This window comes from Adiantum capillus-veneris, chromosome 1 (genome assembly GCF_014529385.1).
Source record: "Adiantum capillus-veneris isolate H3 chromosome 1, ASM1452938v2, whole genome shotgun sequence".
NCBI lineage: Eukaryota > Viridiplantae > Streptophyta > Polypodiopsida > Polypodiales > Pteridaceae > Adiantum > Adiantum capillus-veneris.
The window spans coordinates 177,140,745-177,162,204 of NC_140931.1; the positions used below are offsets into that span (position 1 = coordinate 177,140,745).

At 42.0% G+C, this 21,460-nt stretch overlaps 1 protein-coding gene across 6 annotated transcripts; it reads left to right on the forward strand.

Annotated features, from left to right (window-relative positions):
* Positions 1-1,208: 1,208 nt before the first annotated feature.
* LOC147466060 (calcium-dependent protein kinase 3-like) lies at positions 1,209-4,198 on the forward strand. 6 transcript variants are annotated; one of them, XM_086523612.1, is made up of 5 exons: positions 1,209-1,365; positions 1,480-1,638; positions 1,722-2,046; positions 2,430-2,726; positions 3,071-4,198. In XM_086523612.1, exons 2-5 carry the CDS (start codon positions 1,594-1,596, stop codon positions 3,715-3,717), a joined length of 1,314 nt encoding a protein of 437 aa, XP_086379738.1. In that variant the 5' UTR covers positions 1,209-1,365; positions 1,480-1,593; the 3' UTR covers positions 3,718-4,198. The 6 variants fall into 6 exon arrangements, with proteins under 6 accessions (XP_086379738.1, XP_086379728.1, XP_086379727.1 ...); XM_086523610.1 differs by having other exon boundaries at positions 1,232-1,365; positions 1,782-2,046; XM_086523608.1 differs by having other exon boundaries at positions 1,241-1,365; positions 1,483-1,638.
* The last annotated feature ends 17,262 nt before the right edge of the window (positions 4,199-21,460 follow it).

The window sequence follows — 21,460 nt, forward strand, 5'->3', positions numbered from 1 at the left end:
ATTTTTGAAGTATTATGATTCAAGCTACAAGGATTGGAAAGGGCCCAATTTCTCTCGTTAGCAAGACCGTCACCTATTATTCTTAACTTTGTTGTTCCATGGAGAGTTGGAAAGCACTCCGGCAACTGGTGCAACTTGTACTATTATGTACATCCAAAGGCCCCATTCTTTAACCAAGATAGAATGTGAAACTAGATGATGCAATGGCAAGAAATTCCCATTCGATAAATGTGGTTTTGGATCTACCTCTACTTTTCGTAGTAGAGAATAACGCCTTGCAAGTTGCTATGGAGCAGTGTTCGGAAAAGTGTATCTTAGCTTACAATCGTGTTGCTTTGAAATTCAAAAATGTTGTTTGAGAGGAAGAGGAAAATTTTTGAAGAAATTAGTGTAAAGTATGTTTTAAAACAAAGGTCAAAGTCTCTTGAAAAATCCATGAAAAGGACGTGGTTGCGAAAAGGATTTTTCCTAGTGTGATGAAGCAGTTCATCTTTAGAGAGCCAGACTCCATCCTTGTAAACATCTTTCCAGGTTCTCAACCCTGCTTTGAATCACTTGTGAGCCCTTCTCCATCCATTAGCATCCTTTTTTTTTTTTTCCTGCATGCTCACTCAAAATGACTGCGTGATTTAGTATCAAAGCATAACAAAATTGAGGCATTTTATTTCTTGTTTTTTCTTAATCAGTTCGATTGTTTAATCAAAAATATAAAAAAAGGAATTTTGCCAAGCAATGCTATGCGTCAGTGTTCACAAAAAACAAGCTTTTAGTGTATTTTTAAAGGACAAAAATTAAAAAAATTCTCGATTAGTTTTTAGGGACGTCTTGAAGAAAACTTTGAGGATATCAGTTTAAAAACCAATAAAAACTGATTAAATTTCTCTAAGACCGGTAGATTTTCAAGCTCTTCTTTTTTCCATTGGCTCCTAAAAAAGTTTTTGGTAAACACTCCTATGCACTATTTTATGCAGTCAAGTTGGAATGGACTTGGATGGCAGGTGGTGGGGGCAACAAACTCCTATGTGCATGTGTGCCAACATTGGTCAAAAAAAGGTGGACGGAGGTGTGCGGCACAGACAGGATGACGGGATGCGGACCAGGGGGGACAACTCGTGAGCTGGCGTTGGGCGTCGGCTGGCCTACCACCAAAAGAAACGCGCACATTTTGGAGCACATTCCACCGCCACCTATTTATTTAGCCTCCCCTCACATTTTGGAAGCCCCAATTTTTTGGCCTCGCGCGCATGCACGCATAGACACCACACACAATATCTCCCACCGATCAGGCGAGGCACCCTCCTTGCGCGTCAGGTAGAGCAGATCAGCAGATCAGGTGCAGCAGAATTAAGAAGAAGACAATCATGGGTAATTGCTTCACTCTGCCCATTGATTCTCCTTCTCTGTCTTCCGCCTCCTCTGATTGCTCCTCCTCGCGTTCTAATTCTCTATGTTCCAACTTGTCCATCGCCTCTCGTGCAGCAGCCTGTATCTCTGCTACTACCCCGCTGGCTGCAGCGCCTCCCAGAAGAATTCTCCCCTTCCCCACACCCAGAGTTCTGGGCGCTCACTACCATCTCGGCCGAGAGCTCGGCCATGGACAATTTGGTGTCATCCGCCTCTGCACTTGCCATGCCTCAGGTACACGTTTTGCATGTAAGTCCATCTCCAAGCATCGCATGCAGGATCTTCCTGACATCTTGCGTGAGGTCCGCATCATGCAGCGTCTCTCCGTTGCCTTCCCTCGTGAGGCAGCCGCCTCTCACACTGTCCGTCTTCACCAGGTCATTGAGGATGACACCCATGTGCACCTCATCATCGAGCTTTGTCGAGGCGGCGAGCTTTTCGAGCGCATTGTGAAGAAAAAGTGCTATGCGGAAGCAGAAGCTGCTTTCATCATCAAGCACTTGATGAAGTCTATTCAGTTCTGCCATCGCATGGGTGTCATGCACCGCGATGTGAAGCCTGAAAACATTCTTTTTTTGGAAGAGTCGAATACCTCACCTATTAAGCTGGCTGATTTTGGCCTTGCTTTGGAGTTCTCTCCTGGTTAGTGATGCTTTAAATACGAGTTTCCTCGCTTTTACATGCATTTCCTGCATTTGCATGGTCTATAAAGCCAGTTGATTGCTGTATGTGTATGTGTGTTGCTTTATCGTATGGTTAGTGATGCTTTTAACACGAGTTTACTCGATTTTACATGCATTTCCTGCGTTTTCATGGTCTATAAGCCAGTGAATTGCTGTATGTGCATTGCTTTATTGCATAAAAAAATTGAGATGTCTTTTACAGAGCTAGAAGATGAAAACCTCAACATTAGGGTACCCTATTTCCATAAGTAATAATTCATGTTTTTAACTTGATCAACTTGATCAGGAAGAGATGTATATGTATGTGATCAGTGGTAAGGAAGAGCTTTTTCCATTTTGCAGGTAAGAAATTTTCAGGTATTGCTGGCAGTGCATACTATATTGCACCGGAAGTGTTGGAAGGCGAATACTCTGAAGAGGTTGATGTGTGGAGTACAGGAGTTGTCCTCTATGTGATGCTTAGTGGGGTACCTCCTTTTTGGGGGGAAACAGATGAGGACATTTTTAATGCAATCCGAGAGGCCAACTTGAAGTTTTCTGGCACATCATGGAATTCGATCTCATTTTCTGCCAAAGACTTGATCACGCGAATGCTGTGCGCAGATGTAAAAATGCGACTGACCCCCGAACAAGTCCTCGGTATGCTATATTAGGTCTAGTTTTAATGCTTGTGTCTTGTAGATGGCAAAGATGGTTAACACTAACAGTACATGCACACACATACGCATTCACTTCCCAAGTTTTTGATTCAGTGAGCAGCTCACGGTTAGAACCCAAAAGTGCATCTGCCTGTCTCAAGTAGACTGATTGAAGACACAAACTCAGCTTGCAGTAACGTGCACATTTGGTGGTCGTGTGTGCACATGTGAATGAAGCATAATTGGTGGCACAATATTCGTTTTATCTGTTATTTAATTGCGTGCATCAGATGCTAAACAAAAGTTGTGTTGTTCTAAGCTTCCTTTATAATGTCTTGTAAGCAGAGCATCCATGGATACTGCACCATTCCAAAGCATCTGAAAACGGTTCAAGGAAACACCAAGAAGCACTGAAGAACAGTACTAGTATAAGCAGCAAAACAATGTCAAATAATTGTCAAGTGAAGTCGAAGAGAAAGGTGGTACCTCTAATTGAGCCTGCATCTGCATCGGCCACAGCATGCCAGAGGCCTAAGAAGAAGGCAGACTCAATATCAGCTCAAGACTCTTCGTCAATGATTACTCAATTCTGCACCACCTTGGCTGGTCTCCACCCTGCTGAAGGCAATCAGCAAAAGTCAAGCTTATGCATGATTCCAACCAGTAACAATAGAAGTCGAGTGGCGCCACTGACACTTAATTTGGAGGAACAGATGAAGAGTACTGAGTATAGAGATGATGAATCTTTGCAGGCGATGTTGATAGCTAAACTGAACGACACACGGCTTCTACATCTGCCAGAGAGTAATATATTAGATGGGCAAGAAAGTAGAGGTTGGTCATCTATTTTGCGTGCAGGCGGCAACAAAACAGAGCAGATTTTTGGTCTAGATATAGGCAAGAAAAGGTACCTCATGTCATACATGAATACTGGAAGAGAAAAAGGCTGGAGAATTTTAGGACAATGCCACAAAAAAGTTGCTGCAACGTAGTCATTGCACAATGTTGCTCAGCCACTGGTATCTTCATGATAATGCAAAAGCTACAAGCAATGCACGTGTAACACAGGGCATTTCCACTCAATACTTGTAGAGATCAATCCAAGCCAATACTTGCATGTAGAGATGAATACCGCGATATGCGAACACAGCAGGGAACTCTAAATATTCCCCATCACAGCATTCTTTCATTAAAAAAGGGCTCAATTTAAACCTGTCACTTTTTTTTAGAGGACGGTGTTTTAATGCCCTTAGTAACAAAAGGGGATGAAGCAAGCATACCTATCTTTGAGGTAGGTAATATAGTTGGGCAGTGAGCTCCTAAATGGCCAGGCAGATACTTATAGGGATCCTGCTCTGACACCAGTTTGCCATTTATTAAATGGTGTCTAAATTTATTTGTAACGATCTCTGCCTTACAGTATTGAGGAAGAGCTGAACAGAATGAGCAGTTATTATATTTGTCACCCCACAATTTCTCTTCATGTTTCTCATGCATGTACTGATTCTGCTTATATTAATGTGAGAACTGTTCTTTTCCACCATTTTTGTTCCGTGTGTGTGTGTGTGTGTGTGTGTGTGTGTGTGTGTGTGTGAGTGAGAGAGAGAGAGAGAGAGAGAGAGAGAGTAGTGGGCTTGAAGATCTCCAGAGCAAGAGAGGTTCTTGAGATCTAGGACTCAACCAATCAACTATGCAAGTCCTCTTAAATAGGCTCTGTGCTTTAGAATCATGCTAGATAGGTTGCCGGCCTTTTACTATTGGACCATGTCATCATTTATCTATTCCTAGGTGGCTAGAAGGCTTTCCCACATGGTGCCACAAGTTGGGCTTACCCTAACAATCGCCCTTTAAGACAAATTTGGGGTTGTACAAGGATTTCATATGTTTTGGTCACATGGTTGACACATAGGTTTCACAAAGAGACAAAAGGTATTGCACTCACACAAACTGTCTCCCCTCAAACACGAACGAGGATGAAGTTACACAAATTTGCCTCCCCTATCACAATGGGTGTATGTAAGCACACAAACTTCTCCTCACACACCAAGGTGTAGGTACACACAAGCCTCCCCTAGCACAAAAGGGTAAGCACACAATTTTCCAAACACAAGGTTAAAGACACAAAGCATCCCTATCACATGAGGGTGACATGCAACTGAGTACACACACATTCACATGGACCAGGTTATTCTTGTTTGTAGTTTGGAAAAATTTCTCCCCCCACACAAATGTGCAACAGGTTCTTTGTATGTTGTCGTTATCTTCATCTTAATGTTGTTGGCTTCTTCTTTATCTTCATGCATATGTCGAAGTTGTGCTTTGGTTTCTTGATTTTTGTTGGTCCGTATTGTCGAAGGTGCAAATTTCATGGCCAATGGTGTAAAACACACACACATATCATGTGTAGTGCTCGTGTGTGTGCTCATGATCATGGGCGGTCTTATCGTATACGTAATGTATAGGCAGTGTCTAAAATTCACAATTTTGTGCATGGTGTTATTGGTCACAAATATAACATACATTTTAATCATGGCATGTGTTGCCTAGATGCTCGGGAGAAGCCTTTGAGGGTTCACCATTGCCTTGGAGTGCAAAACTTTTTGCCTTGAGAAGCCTTTGAAGATTTTCTTATGTGGCTCTTCTACTCGCAAGAAATGCCCCTTGGTAAGGGTGTTTGAACTTTGGCAAAGGGGAGCTCAGTCCATGCTGTGTGAACAAGGTCCTATGGGAGTAGGTGCTTTGGAGCACAAGGCTCGGGAGAAGGTGGGAAAGGCCCTTGGATAAGACAAGGCCCTTGTAGTTGTTGGTGTGACAAGCCGAGCACTGGATGGCCCGCTAGCAAATGCGAGAGGAGCTAGTGAAGCAATTTGGAGGCCGCTTTGGCATCTGTCGGCGGGATGCCGACAAGCGTGTCTCGATCCAACTTGTGGCATTGAGTCTGTTTGACTACTAGCCTGTGTGGCATTGAATCTTCACCCAGCTTGCTTCAATATAGTTCATGCCTAAGGGGAGGATTTTTGGACCAAGCATGTTCGTCATCCAATGAGTATAGGCATCTCTCTCTCTCTCTCTCTCTCTCTCTCTCTCTCTCTCTCTCTCTATGGATATCTACATCTTCAATCTCACATACATTAAACCTACATACAGAAGAGGTAGTGTCTAAGCAACTCAGAGTACATGAGTGCAAAAGTGAAAAAACAAACACCAAAAGTAATGCAATCAGTGTGTCAATGTCGGTGGGGATATGCTCTCAAAAGCAATTAATGGAACTCTAAGTGCTTTTCAAAAAAGTGCATGTATTAGTGCATAAACCTCCCATTGGAACCAAAAACTTGTGCAAAACTTGTATTGAGAAATTTGTAATCCCTGTGTCTATGAAAGCTCAAAAACTATGCACGAGCAATGCACAAGAAATATCCAAGAAACTGTAAAACTCCACTTGTGAGGTCGAGGCACAAAACTAGCTGGAATAAAGTTCTTGGCCATAACTCCAACAAACCCTACCTCCTACAATGTTGATGTCAATATTCCACCTCTGAGTGATGTGCTCAAGAAACGGGTCCCTTGAGCAATCCCGAGGAGAGCCAAAAAGTATGCTCTCGCTTTGAAAATTATTCACGGTGAGTGTAAGTCGAAATGCCATTATAAACGGTGGGAACGAGCCTTGGTTGGGTGCTAGTGCATAGTCAAAACACTTAGCCGAATGTATTAACCATCATAATTGTACAATGTATAGTCAATCAGAGCCCAACCCAGGTTCCTATAAATAGGACCAATTGCTTTATTTTGTGAGAATTCATTCCTTAGTCCTAGAGCCAACCCTTTGTAATCATTAATCATTTGCTATAAGCATCATTGAGCTTCTTGTAGCTTTATCTGCTGCCAATTGTAAACTTTCCAGTATATGAATACATATCAGTTCTAGTCTCATGTTCACTCTTGTCTTTGCATTTCAATTTCCAGTTTTATCCGATTCTTGTGCTAGCTGAAGTTTGAACTTGGTATCACATCTCTCTTGATGTAATTAACTCCAAGTCTGTAACCTAGAATAGCTATCATAAGTGACCAACTCATTCCATTTTGGCAATCATGGTGGTGAGCGCAAGCTCTTGATAGGGAGCCTATCTCCTAGTTGGAGTTTGGAGTAAGATGAAGTCCACAATGCCACCTAGAAGATTAGAGAGAGGAAGGAGACCGACCACAATGTTCGTGGAGGAACAGGAACACATCAGCATAGTGGTTGATCATTCGAAGCAAGGTCTGGATGGTGAACTTGATCTTAGGAATGACAAAACATATGCTAACCTTGACCATAGAGAAAGTGAGGGGCTTGGGGGTTCTCAACACTCAGCTCAATTGAGGAGAAGGCATTCAGAGAGAGCTAAGAAATGTTCTCACTTGCACAAGTTTGAGAAAGAAAATAAGGACAAGGGGAAATATCAGACAGATGGGAATGATGGGATCAAACAAAGTCAAAAAAAATAGCACACATGAAGTCTTAAAAGAAGAATGAGACAGACAGAGTCACGAAAATAGATGATCAGTACAACGATAGGTGGGATGCGTACACTGATTAGTATAGAAAGCATTGAACAAGAGAGTGAAAATCAAACCAAAAAGAGAAATTCAGACACATGGATCATGAATCATGCCATCACAAGACCAGACATGTTGAGTGCTCCAACGGCATGATAATTGCTTTTCCTATACTCAAGGGTGGAAAGAAGCATGATCTTGTTGTCCACGTACAGACATCATGATCTTGATGTCCACGTACAGACATTCAAATAATACACGGAATTGAAAAAACATCGATGAGAATATATGGAGAGAATAATTTCCAAAGAACATAGCAAGGAAGTGGTATTACCACTATGCAATCTGCAAGCTCAAAACATACAACAAGACAATCAAGGCAGTTTGTCTATTTTATTTTGGGCTTTTATTAACAAAATTGGACAAAATTATCCAACATTAATTTTAAAAAATCCATTCCAACCCTAAAAATATGAAAACACAACTAGTTTTAGTGTTTGGCCATATTTTTGTGGATTGCTCCAATTTGATCACTTTTTGGGCCAAAAACATACAAAAAGTGCAATTATTGCAATATTTTGGCTTGTTTGGTGATGTTTAAAGTGTATAGACATACACCTAGGGATTATCATAGAAAATGCTCCCCATTTTGCTTATTCATAAGGGCATTTTAATCTTAAATTGCAAAAATAGACACGTTAACATTTGACCACTTCAAAACATTTCCCTTTAATGTCTCCCCCCCCCCGCCCTCCTTGCATGAGTCCTTTGGGTAGCACAGTGTAGACTAGTTTGTCCAGTGTATGGGCAACGAAATCGTGTCTATGCATATCCACGGTTGGCTCTACCATGCTAGTGAGGTCAATGCATTTTGAAACACTAAGTCTTGGACATCCTTATAGGTTTGCATCCATGGAACTCTTAGGACCATATCTTCATTCATATGCTCATCAGAAAGGCAAATAACGGTATGTGGACACATAAATGCATGCACAAAGGTGTTGAGATTAATCAGCCCCATTGTTGGTATAAATTCTTTTTAACATCCCTTGACTTTAGTTTTGGAATATTCCAGTAGTTGGGTTGTCGCTCATTTGTATGCCAAATATTTGACAACGTTGAGTTGTGCACCTATGTAAGCTAGTGCTTTGACCTTGAATTCATCTTTCGTGTCACTATTGTTCTCATATCTAATCCATCTAGTCATTCATCATCTGTCTCCACTTCATCATCAACTAGGGGTTGAGTAAAGTAGTGATGATGAACCTGAAGGGTATTGAGTGGTAAAACTTTAGGGATTGGTCGCATTGTCTTCTTTCGCTTCCTCTTCAAAATCCAAATATGTGCTTCTTCAATCACTATTATCTTTTGAGTTTACGTTACTTTATTGCATGAATTCTTAGCAAGAGGTCATTAGTTAATGGTGGATGTAAACTAGATATGCCATTGTCTGAAATTGTATTATTTTTCTAGAACTCCTGTTTTTAGTGACTAGTTTTTTGACAAGCGTAAATTCTCTTCAAAGTTAAATTTCATTTAGAATTGTTGTTGTAGTCCTTATTTTCCTAAACTCTTTTTTTGGTAAGCCTTTCTCAATTTTTTATTGTGAAATTTTTCTTTGTGTACCTAAAATCTACATTAGTTTTCCTATTTCCTTCTTGTTTTTTACGTTAGGAATAAGTTGCCATAATTAAGTGAAGCACATTCTTAGAAAATCATTTGACAAGATCTCGAAAATCTTGACCTTTCCGTAACAAGATTGTCGGAATGGTGAACATGGAGACTGAAATTACCTGCATCTTTGAGAACTGTAACATGTCAAGTATTGACACCATTTCTCCATTGTTGTTCTATTGAAGGGGTTGGAGTAACAAGGTCCCTCTTCATGGTGAACATTTTCCCATATTTTGCATACGTGGAGGACTTTAACGTGTTGCTAGAGTGTGCAGTTGTAGTGCGAGATCCAAATAGGGGATTGAACTATAGAAATTTTTTTGAAGGGGTTGGAGTAACAAGGTCCCTCTTCATGGTGAATATTTTTCCATACTTTGCATACATGGAGGACTCTTAACGTGTTGCTAGAGTGTGCAGTTGTAGTGCGAGATCCAAATAGGGGATTGAACTATAGAAATTTGTTTGATTTGCGGTTGGATGTTGTGTATGCAGCTTTGGATGGTGCATTGGTAATGGGCATGAAGAGCTAATTTGGGGGAGAAAACAAGGAGAAATTATGACTATATTGTAAAGGAGCCGCAAGGATCACTCAATAGCATGACATGCTGTGAATATCATCAGATCAATGAAAAGCAAACCAAGCCTCCTCCTGACTATGTGTGGCCATGAGTGAATCAATGTTCGTCTGACCCGCACCATGAAAAACTTAATATGATTGATAAGCATAATTGTCAAAGTTAAAAGGGCGTCTTCTCTCTTCTTTTTTTATGCCGCCACCAAAGCTTTGTGGCCAATGTAGCAGTAGCTTTCAACTGGGCGATCGAAAATCTAGTTGCTTTCCCCAAATCTAGGATCTCTACTATTATAGTTAGTAATGAGTCCTTGCTTCTCCCTGCCATGCTCAATGTCTACACTGTTGTCACAACAACTCGATCACTCTCTAATCTAAACATGAGTGCCATCAAGGTCTCCACTAACCATGCCTTCAGTGTGCTTAGCATGAGCTTTCCACCTTCCGCCACGTAATTCAACCCTTGCGTGCTCCCCGTGCTTATCTCCCATCTTGACCTCTTTAGAGCTACACTTAAATAATTTGTGACCATAAATAGTTACATGGCAGGCCTCATGATTTTATCACTTTTTTTACCTTGTTCTCCTTGTTTTTTTTAATTGGTGAGTGCTGCAATGAGTGCTCAAAAGAAATTCATGACTAAGGGTAGTGGGTTCTTGAGTGCGTTTAATGATGTTGCCAGCATGGAGGCCGGAGGTAACCTGTGTTGGTGGATGAAAACTTAAAAGGCTCTCAAGAAGGTGCAGTTACCGAAATGGCATCATTGTGGAGGTTCATTTTTTGAGGTTCTCGCTTCCTCGTTAGATGAGGGTAGTGACTAGGCTAGTCCCCTAAAACCCTAGGTCCCTTCCCTCACATTCTATCTTTTGCTCACTTTCTCTTTCTTGCCCTACACTTTTTTGAACAATCATATACATATATATCGGGTTTTCAAGCCCTCGACCGCTCTCCACCTAGTGCTTGCATGAGCCTCTTTGCAGGTTGTGGCTCGGTTGTGCTCGGCTTCTTGCAGAGGAGCATCTCAAGTCATTCTCTTCTTTCTCCTCATGCTCTAACAAACCCATTCTGGAAGCTTTGTCCCTTCACACACTGATCTTGCATGCTCTTTCTTTTCTTGCGGAGCTCTTTTCGACCCCTCGGAAGGCAATAATTTTGCCGCTTCATCATATTTTCACTAACATGACTTTCGCATGTTGGATCTGTTATGCGAGCCCTATTTGAAGGGCTTTGGTGTCTGTGTAGTGTTCTATGTTTGAGGAGCTTTGGGGTTAGTGGAGCATCGACTTTGCAAGATGCAAAAAAGTTAGCAATTGGCGGTGAAGGGATGGAAGTGACGAGCCTGAGGTCATGGTTGTCGCCCCTGATGGGCCTGAAGCCCCGACTTCGCGTTTTGGGAACGAATTCACCCAAGATCTCTAGTGGCACTGATATCTCTCCATTGCATCTGCGAGCAGTGCATATTGAGCAATGTGTTGGTTTTATTTAAAAACATAACATTTTTAGAAATCCACGATCTGCACTTTGTCAACTTATTGTATTAAGTGTTTGTTTTCTTAACTTGGCCTACTTGTCAAACTAAACAGGGTTCTATTAGCAACCCTCACACGATGGCATGCCCTGAATCATGCCACGCAAAGGCCAGAAGGCAATTAAAAGGTGCTTTGCTAATCACAGAGTTGGTGGGTGTCATAAAATCTAATATCTAACTAACCCAAATGATTTTCTCATATTAAATTGATCACTTAATGTGGGAGAATAAACGGGAACAAGTGTTAAGATATAGGTATGTGCTTTTAGATCTATCTCAACACGGGGCCAATGTAAAGGGGCCCAAAAGGGAGATGGTCTATCAAAGAGCAAGGCTAACCAATGGAGCATAAGACCTTAGGGTTAGCTTCATTGAAGACCTCCAATAAATGTGTGTAAAAGTCCTTTTGACCTTAAGTAAGCTAGGGCTGAGCTTGAGGTGGGAACCCGGCCCAAGCTCGAGGTGCTTGTCCTGCTTGAGGTGCTTGTCATGCTTGAGGTGTTTTTCATGCTTGAGGTGCTTGATTAAGATGCTTGAGGTGCTTGACTGGCTCCATGCTTGAGGTGCTTAACTTGCTGCATGATTAAAGTACTTGAGGTGCCTTGAGAAGCTTGCCTGAGATGCTTGTGGGAACCCCCCCTAGTTCAAGTGCTTTGTCATGCTTGGTGAGTAAGGTGCTTGATCACCTAAAAGTCAAAAGCATTCCTACAAGAGGGGGGCGAGCCCTTTTCCTAGGGCCTAGAGAGAGAACACCCACTCACACACACAAGGGAAGCCCATCTTGAAGAGGCAGCAAGGACACATGTCAGGCCCCTACCCATGTTACCTTCATGTGTTGCTTGAAGCCTATTGGCTAGGCTTCAAAGGGGTCCAATGATAAATTACATGAATTATCTAATTGTTTAAGCATTTATCAAGTCCTCTCTCTCAAAGGGGAAAGGGGGACACTTGTCCCAAGGCTACCCATATTGCTTGTAATGGCTCCTGCTTGTGATTGGCTAGGCCTGGAGGGGTCCAATGAGCTTCAGGCATGAGCTACAAGGGGGGGTCGACCCAAGCAAGCTAGGGGGGTGCCTAGGGGGTATACTCACCCACACACACTCACAAGCACTCTCATTGTGTGATATGCAAAGTGCAAGAGCTCCCTCTCCAAGCAAGTAGAGGTTGAGAGCCTACACCAACACTCTTGGCTATGGAGTGCAAATCCAACCAAGGGCCATGCTTCAATGCTTAAGGCTTGCCATCTCCTTCTTCTTCATTACTATGCTATTATGTATGCTAGCAACAAGAGTATGATAAGTGAGGAACTAATTCTTTCTCCTACGAAATGTTTCTTCTTCCTCTTCCCTACCCTCATTCCCTGCTAGCTCTCTCCACCTTCGAAGGTGTTTGAGGTCTTGGGACTGAGGCTTGGGATAGTTAAATCTTTCTTCAAGTTTATGTTATGTTTGTGGTGCATGAAGCCTTCCATCTTCATGGCATCACCTAGGTCACAAGGAACACAAAGACTGTATTGTAACAAGTCTCTCTTTATGGGAGAAATCATAATACAAATGCCTATTGGAGGGGGGACCGGCTCCACATAAATCCGGTCCTCAATTGTTGTCATGTTCTCTAAACTCTCTCTCTTGCAAAAGTATTGTCTATGCCAAGTTAACTAATTGCTATGATTATGTTGATATCTTCAATTATGTCTACCCGCTATGCTCACAAAATCATTTCTTGAAAGTACTCTCATTAAATTCCGCTATTCTCAAATTGAATAGGCAAATTCCATTACATTGGTATCAGAGCATTTGGTTTCTCTTTTCTTGCTTAAGAAGAGAGGTCCTTAAGTAGCCTATAAATGGTTGATGTTGTTAATTATAATAGAGTAAGTGGAACTGGGATCTAATACCGGTTTTGTTAAGCCCACTATGTGGGGGATGGTGCACACCTCGGGAGCTTTGGACTTAATAATGGAGTCTTTTTAGACTTGCCTACGGCTTTACCATTATTCAGCCATAAGAAGTCCGAAAGGAGCTAGCCCTTGGCAACTCTGCTATGTTAGACCTACTCCTCTACTCTCTATAATTAACCACTTTGAGCCGTGGGTGTAGATACTTAAGAGCCGATTTTCAAAGGCTAAGAGGAGTGGCAACTAAGGTTTTGAATTTCCAAAGCATACACTAAGTACATACATAAAATTTTGTTAACATGGCTGACAATAATCAAGAGAGTAGAATGAACATTGATAGCTTTGATTTTGCACATGAAGGTGCTAATGATGATGCTCCCATGTTTGTGAATTATCTTGTGACTAGGTTGCAACAAGCTATGGGCAACCCTACCTTGCAAGCCGAAGTTACTCAACAACTTCGTGCCTATGGAATTTCCCTTCCTCTCCAAGAGGAGAGAGAGCTTAGGAGGCCTCTTGAAGAGACCCCCAAAAGAAGACTCTCTCCCATTCGAGAGGAGGAATCCAAAGAGAAAGAAAGCAATGAAAGTCTAAGTTCTTCTGAAGGCTCCACGAAGAAGGCGGTCTAGACGATCGCCTACTCCTCCCAAGAGGAAAAGAGCAACCCATAGTCCTTCTCCTCATCACTCTCAAAGGCAAGAGAGGAAACAAAGGAAGAAAAGGGCTAGGAAGAGGTCACCCTCTTCTCCTTCTTCTTCACCTTCCTTCTCTTCCGATGAAAGTTATGGCTATTCTCCTAGAGAATACAAGAGGGGAGGGCATCGCAAATCATTTCCTGCATGGCGAAGGTCACAAAAGCTAAAGAAGTTCAAGGAGGGAGGAAAGAGTATCTCTTTTCTCACCTACGATGGCACCTTTGGTGCTACCGACAAAGTGTTGGCCTTCATCCAGCAATTTGATGCGGCCTTTGGGGACGAGGGCTTCACAGAGTCCTCCAAGCTACGCCATGTAGCTATGCACTTCCAAAAATCAGCTCGTCAATGGTGGGCTAGCCTTCGTGGCAATGGAGAAGCCCCAAAGACATGGAAAACTCTACGAGTTTCCATCATGAAGCAATTTCTTCCAAGCGATACTAAAGATAAAGTTCTTACCAAATGGCGCGGCTTGAAGCTCCTCTCTCATGAGTCTATCAACAAGTATGTAGATAAGTTTTGGGATTTACATCTCAAAGCTACTGTCTTTCAAAAGATAGACTTTGCCGAGCAAAGACAACAATTCTGTGCGGGATTACCTGAAGAGATGGCCAAATATATCAACTCTCAATGGCCCGGTACTATTACCGAAGTAATCCACCACACCATGGTTGCTTCACGCATCAATTTCCATCAAGGGGCTAGACGTAATGTCAAGCCCATGGAAAACAAAGATAAAAATGATGCAAAGGGGAAATCCAATGCTCAAAATAATTCCCAAGGCACTTCCAACAACAACAACAACAATCGGTCCAAGGAGAAGGGAGTTTACAAAGGTAAAAACAAACTCTCTCCTGAAGAGCTTGAAGCTTTTCGCAAGGACCATAAGTGTTTCAAGTGTGGGGAGCAAGGACATGGCTTTCGTTCTTGCCCCAAGAAGAATACTCGCAATGAGACTCCTAGGGCTTCCACCATCGAAGCTCCAAAAGAGGATGCTCATTGCAAAGGATCATCACTCTCCTATGCTTGGGGAAAGGTAAGAGAGCATGATGCCTTCATCTTGTTTGACCCTGGCTCTACTCTCAACTTCATATCAATAGAGTTGGCCACCAAGTTGGGCATTCAAGCTTTTGAGATGGGAGATATAGTAACAGCTGATGCACCTTTCAAGGGACAACAAGCCTCCGTTACTCCCTTGATTGGGAAGTTGAGGCTTCATGTCCAAAGCTATGTCGACAAAGAAGACTTCTTCATCTCTCCCCTCCAACATCAGGATGTTATCCTAGGGGCACCATGGTTTGATCGCATGGCTGCCAACATGAAGTTCCCTGAAAGGAGAATTTACTTCACCTACAAGGGAAAGAACATGTATATAGATGCTAGTGAGCGTGGTCGCACTATTCCACTTGTAAATCCTCTTTCTTTTGATAAATCAATGAAGAGCTCAGTTTTTGCGTACATGATTTATGTCAAAGAGTCTCTAAAAGCTAATAATGTTTCATCAAATGAAAATGATAGGAATCAAGAAGAGTTAGACTTGTCTACTTTTCTAAAAGGATTCCAAGATGTGTTCATCGATGATATCCCTATGGACCTACCTCCAAAACGAGGGGATGATGACCATCGTATTGAGCTCCTTCCAGGAAGCTCACCGCCTAACAAACCTCCTTATCGAGTCTCACAAGCTCAACAAGAGGAGATCATGAGGCAAGTACAAGAGCTGGTAGACAAAGGGATGGTGAGGCCTAGTTCCTCTCCCTTTTGTTCTCCAGTCCTTTTAGTGCAAAAGAAAGATGGTACATACCGTATGTGTGTGGACTATCGAGCACTAAACCATATCACTATCAAAAACAGATTTCCCGTACCTCGGGTAGAAGATCTGTTTGATAAGCTACAAGGCTCTACCGACTTCAGTAGGATTGACCTTAAGAGTGGCTATCATCAAATAAGGATAGTGGATGAGGATATCTTAAAGACCGCGTTTCGCACAACATTTGGTCTTTATGAATATCTAGTCATGCCTTTTGGCTTGACTAATGCACCAGCTACGTTCAATCGTTTGATGGAGAAAATTTTTAGACCATACCGAAAATTCACTGGAGTGTTCTTCGATGATATCATCATCTACTCCAAGTCTTTGGAGGAACATAAGCAACATCTCCAAGTGATTTTTCAAGCCTTGAGGGAGAACAAACTTTTTCTCAACCAAAAGAAAAGTGAATTCTTCCTTCAAGAGATTCAATATCTAGGCCATATTATCTCTCACGATGGTATTCGTATGGATCCATCAAAGTTAGAGGTAATAAAATCATGGCCTAACCCAAGGAATCTACATGAGCTAAGAAGCTTTATTGGTATGTGTGCATACTATAGACGCTTCATAGCAAAATTCTCTCAGGTAGCAGGACCACTACACGACTTAACCAAGAAGAACGTTAAGTTTGTATGGACTGCTAAGGAGCAAAATGCTTTTGAAAAACTCAAAGAGAAGCTTACTTCCCAACCAGTCCTCGTGCTTCCGGATCTCTCAAAGCCCTTTGAGGTCCAATGTGATGCTTGTGGTGATTGCCTTGGAGCGGTTTTGCTTCAAGAAGGGCATGCCATAGCATATGAGAGCCGAAGGCTCAATGGTGATGAACGAGTCTTGGGCATTTATGAGAAAGAGCTTTTAGCTGTTCTACATGCCCTAGACACATGGAAGCACTACCTATTGGGGCCTCCATTTATCCTACGAACCGACCACCAAAGTCTCAAGTATTTCATGACGCAAACCAAGCTTTCCGACAAACAAATGAGGTGGGCAAATTTTCTTTCGCAATTTAATTTCCATATTGCTCACATAGCTGGTAAGCACAATCAAGTTGCCGATGCACTTTCACGACGACCAAAAGTTAATGCGGTGTCTATAGCTACTCACAATGATCTATCCTCTATGATAGATGAGTATGCTACTGACCCTGACTTTAGAGACATAATGTCAGCCCTTGCTTTGGGGAAGAAAGAGGAACCATTCACCTTGCAGGATGGTTATCTTCTCCACGGCAATAGGCTATGTGTTACCCATTCCCTTCGTGAGAAGGTTATGTATGAATCCCATGCTCCTCCATATGCAGGGCATAGAGGTATTCAACCTACTCTCCGAGGAGTAGAGACGTATTTCTATTGGCCTACCATGAAAGTGGACATACAAGAGTATGTTTCAAAATGTGTAGTATGCCAAAAGACCAAGTATGATAGAGGGAAGCAACCTGGATTACTCCAGCCATTGCCTATTCCAAATTCACCATGGGAGAGTATATCCATGGATTTCATCTTTGGATTACCCAAGTCTATCCATGGGAATACAGGAATATGGACAATAGTTGACAGGTTTAGCAAGCAAGCACATTTTATTCCTGTCAAAAAGACTATTAAGGCACATCAAATGGCAACTCTCTTCATATCTCAGATTTTCAAACACCATGGATTACCCACATCCATCGTGTCAGATAGAGATCCTAGAATGACCAGTAATTTCTGGAAAGGTCTCTTTGAAAATCTAGGAACAAGATTGAATTTCTCTTCAGCCTATCACCCACAAACGGATCGCCAAAGTGAGATAGCCAATCTTACGATACTCGATCTACTCAAGACTTATGTTACCAAAGTAGATCAACGCTCACAATGGGAAAAGTATTTACCGCTAGTAGAGTATGTCTACAATAATACTGTACATACTTCTACGGGCAAAGCACCTTTCGAGATCATAGAAGGAAGACCTAAAAGTCCCTTGCTACTGAAAGTACATGGGAAGATCTTCGCCGCCGATGAGTATAGCCGTGACCTACAAGAATCTTTTCAAAAGATTAGGGAGGCTATAGCCATCTCTCAACAAAGGCAAAAAGCTGCTGCTGATAAGCACAGAAGAGCCTTAATGCTCAAAGAAAATGATTGGGTCTTACTCAAGTTTCCTAAGGCTCGATTAAGGCAAACGACGGGCAAAAATCCTACGGGCCATCAAAAGTATTATGCTAAACTAGCAAAAAGATACTATGGTCCTTTCCAAATCTTGAAGCCTATCAATGAGACGGCTTATCAACTCAAGTTGCCCAACCATTGGCTTATACACAATGCCTTTCATGTAAGCTTACTTAAGCCCTACAAAGGAGAGCCACCAATTGAACCAATTATTGAAGACCCTCCCGAAGTTGAAGACCAAGAAGAGGTGCTACAACCCGAAGCTATCCGTCGGCATGAAGACAAGGTACTACGACATGGCAAGATTATCCGACGGTATCTTATTAAGTTCAAAAATTATCCTTTTGAAGATGCTAAATGGATGCAAGGAGTACAACTTAAGGATAGTATGAACCTTGTCAATGCTTACAATGCTACATTAGAGTAAGCAAATGTACAAATTTCTTTTAAATAACTCATGTTTTTGTCTTATATGACTAGTCCTCTTTTTAAATTGTGCACAAATTTCACTAGTATGCATGCTTAGAATCATGTTTGTGATGACGACGTCTCTCAAACACCAAGTGGAATTTGTCACTCTACTTTGGGAGAATGAAATGGACTAAAGAGTAGACATGCTTGCGGCAGCTATGTCTCCCAAGCACCAAATGGATTAGTCATCCATCTTGGAAAGATGTCGTAGGGTAAAAAGGGATCCTTTACCCGCTAAGTACGATTGACTAATGACTAAGACTTTATCTCTTCTACCTCATAGTCGAGGACGACTATGATTTCAAGAGAGAGGTAATGTCATAAAATCTAATATCTAAATAACCCAAATGATTTTCTCATATTAAATTGATCACTTAATGTGGGAGAATAAACGGGAACAAGTGTTAAGATATAGGTATGTGCTTTTAGATCTATCTCAACACGGGGCCAATGTAAAGGGGCCCAAAAGGGAGATGGTCTATCAAAGAGCAAGGCTAACCAATGGAGCATAAGACCTTAGGGTTAGCTTCATTGAAGACCTCCAATAAATGTGTGTAAAAGTCCTTTTGACCTTAAGTAAGCTAGGGCTGAGCTTGAGGTGGTGGGAACCCGGCCCAAGCTCGAGGTGCTTGTCCTGCTTGAGGTGCTTGTCATGCTTGAGGTGTTTTTCATGCTTGAGGTGCTTGATTAAGATGCTTGAGGTTCTTGACTGGCTCCATGCTTGAGGTGCTTGACTTGCTGCATGATTAAAGTACTTGAGGTGCCTTGAGAAGCTTGCCTGAGATGCTTGTGGGAACCCCCCCTAGTTCAAGTGCTTTGTCATGCTTGGTGAGTAAGGTGCTTGATCACCTAAAAGTCAAAAGCATTCCTACAAGAGGGGGGGCGAGCCCTTTTCCTAGGGCCTAGAGAGAGAACACCCACTCACACACACAAGGGAAGCCCATCTTGAAGAGGCAGCAAGGACACATGTCAGGCCCCTACCCATGTTACCTTCATGTGTTGCTTGAAGCCTATTGGCTAGGCTTCAAAGGGGTCCAATGATAAATTACATGAATTATCTAATTGTTTAAGCATTTATCAAGTCCTCTCTCTCAAAGGGGAAAGGGGGACACTTGTCCCAAGGCTACCCATATTGCTTGTAATGGCTCCTGCTTGTGATTGGCTAGGCCTGGAGGGGTCCAATGAGCTTCAGGCATGAGCTACAAGGGGGGGTCGACCCAAGCAAGCTAGGGGGGTGCCTAGGGGGTATACTCACCCACACACACTCACAAGCACTCTCATTGTGTGATATGCAAAGTGCAAGAGCTCCCTCTCCAAGCAAGTAGAGGTTGAGAGCCTACACCAACACTCTTGGCTATGGAGTGCAAATCCAACCAAGGGCCATGCTTCAATGCTTAAGGCTTGCCATCTCCTTCTTCTTCATTACTATGCTATTATGTATGCTAGCAACAAGAGTATGATAAGTGAGGAACTAATTCTTTCTCCTACGAAATGTTTCTTCTTCCTCTTCCCTACCCTCATTCCCTGCTAGCTCTCTCCACCTTCGAAGGTGTTTGAGGTCTTGGGACTGAGGCTTGGGATAGTTAAAGCTTTCTTCAAGTTTATGTTATGTTTGTGGTGCATGAAGCCTTCCATCTTCATGGCATCACCTAGGTCACAAGGAACACAAAGACTGTATTGTAACAAGTCTCTCTTTATGGGAGAAATCATAATACAAATGCCTATTGGAGGGGGGACCGGCTCCACATAAATCCGGTCCTCAATTGTTGTCATGTTCTCTAAACTCTCTCTCTTGCAAAAGTATTGTCTATGCCAAGTTAACTAATTGCTATGATTATGTTGATATCTTCAATTATGTCTACCCGCTATGCTCACAAAATCATTTCTTGAAAGTACTCTCATTAAATTCCGCTATTCTCAAATTGAATAGGCAAATTCCATTACAGTGGGTGATGTTGGATTTTACGTGCACATCTTTTTATGTTTTTGATACTAAGTTGCTACCCGTGCCTAAAAAATAAACCTAACTTTTTTTAAATTTCCCCTTAGCCAATTCAAGGAAAGGAACTTTGTATCTTTGGAGAGATGATTTATTCTAAACAATGCTCCTATGTGGGGTAGCTCCAATAAGGTTTTACAGAAGCTTCCGGTGCGGGTGTTAGAACCTTGCGTGCATTTGATGCCTTTTTCGCTATACTATTATGGGAGCGCCTTCGATCAGCTTTCGTGATGTAGCAATTGGTCTTTGGTGTAATAGGTTATTGATTCAGATGGTAAAACCAATGCAATCAGTGTCGATAAGCACATAAGTTATTGTTGGAGGTCTCTTATATTTAGTGCTCTCTCTTTCTCTCTAGCTCACATGTCGTTCTACCTCAAGATCTCTCTCTCTCTCTTTCTCTCTAGCTCACATGTCGTTCTACCTCAGGATCTCTCTCTCTCTCTTCTAAGAGGCAATCTGTAAGATATCCTTTTGTTTGAGCACATTCTAAGAAAATGTAACTCTCTTTATTACTTTTGATAGCCTCGCATTTAAAGTCAAACGTGAAGGTTACCCCAAAGATCATAGACATTGTTAAAAAGATATTAAGATGAAGGTTGCCCCAAAGATCATGACATTGTTATAAAGATATTAAATAATATCTTCCCTGGTGATATATTATGGTGATCTTTCTATCTCATAATTCCATTCATGTCGCTTATATAAGTCTCAGCAAATTGAACTTATTGTATACTTGCATTTTATGGTCATGCCTCCAAGTTTTCTTGCATCATTCTTTCTTTGGTATCCCTTGTGCTCAATGCAAGCTCACTTCTAGCTAGCAATTTGGGGATTGTAGACAAAAAGATTGCTACACTCTTGAAGTATTGTAGGAGTTGTCTTGGATTGTGGGCATACCCTGGAACTATGAGAGCGGTGCACTACCTCCACCTTAAAGTTGTTGGAGCCATCATGGAGCTATGGGTTACGGGCACAACAAGAGCCACGTGAGTGCAATGTCCTCCATGATGGGCACAACGAGAGCCACACGAGTGCAATGTCCTCCATGTGTGTGAGGCTGTTGTAGCCTTGCCAAAGCACAGAGGAACGTAGAGCTTCTTGCAATAGTCATATTGGGTATATCCTGCAATCAAGGTGCTTCGAGAGTCGACATTGCAAATATAAAGCTCGTGAATGACTTCTTATGCTTTTGTAAGGGCACTACATTTGGCTTGCATATCGACCAAAGCATTTCCAATCAGTGTTAGAAAAAAACAGGGGTACAGTGTATTCTAATCGGCTAAAATCATAAAATCCTGGTTAGATTTTATATAATTGTCATGTGATAGCATGGTAGATTTGCTTTTCTACATGGTAAAATAGCTCTTTTCTATATGGTAAAGTAGCAATTTGTACGTCTTTATTTCT

Bases quoted from the DNA above. Each gene is read 5' to 3' on its own strand.
- LOC147466060 (XM_086523601.1), top strand. From the start codon at position 1,362: ATGGGTAATTGCTTCACTCTGCCCATTGATTCTCCTTCTCTGTCTTCC. The intron at 2,047-2,429 runs GTTAGTGATGCT...TCCATTTTGCAG, and splicing joins TGCTTTGGAGTTCTCTCCTG to GTAAGAAATTTTCAGGTATT. The intron at 2,727-3,070 runs GTATGCTATATT...TCTTGTAAGCAG, and splicing joins GACCCCCGAACAAGTCCTCG to AGCATCCATGGATACTGCAC.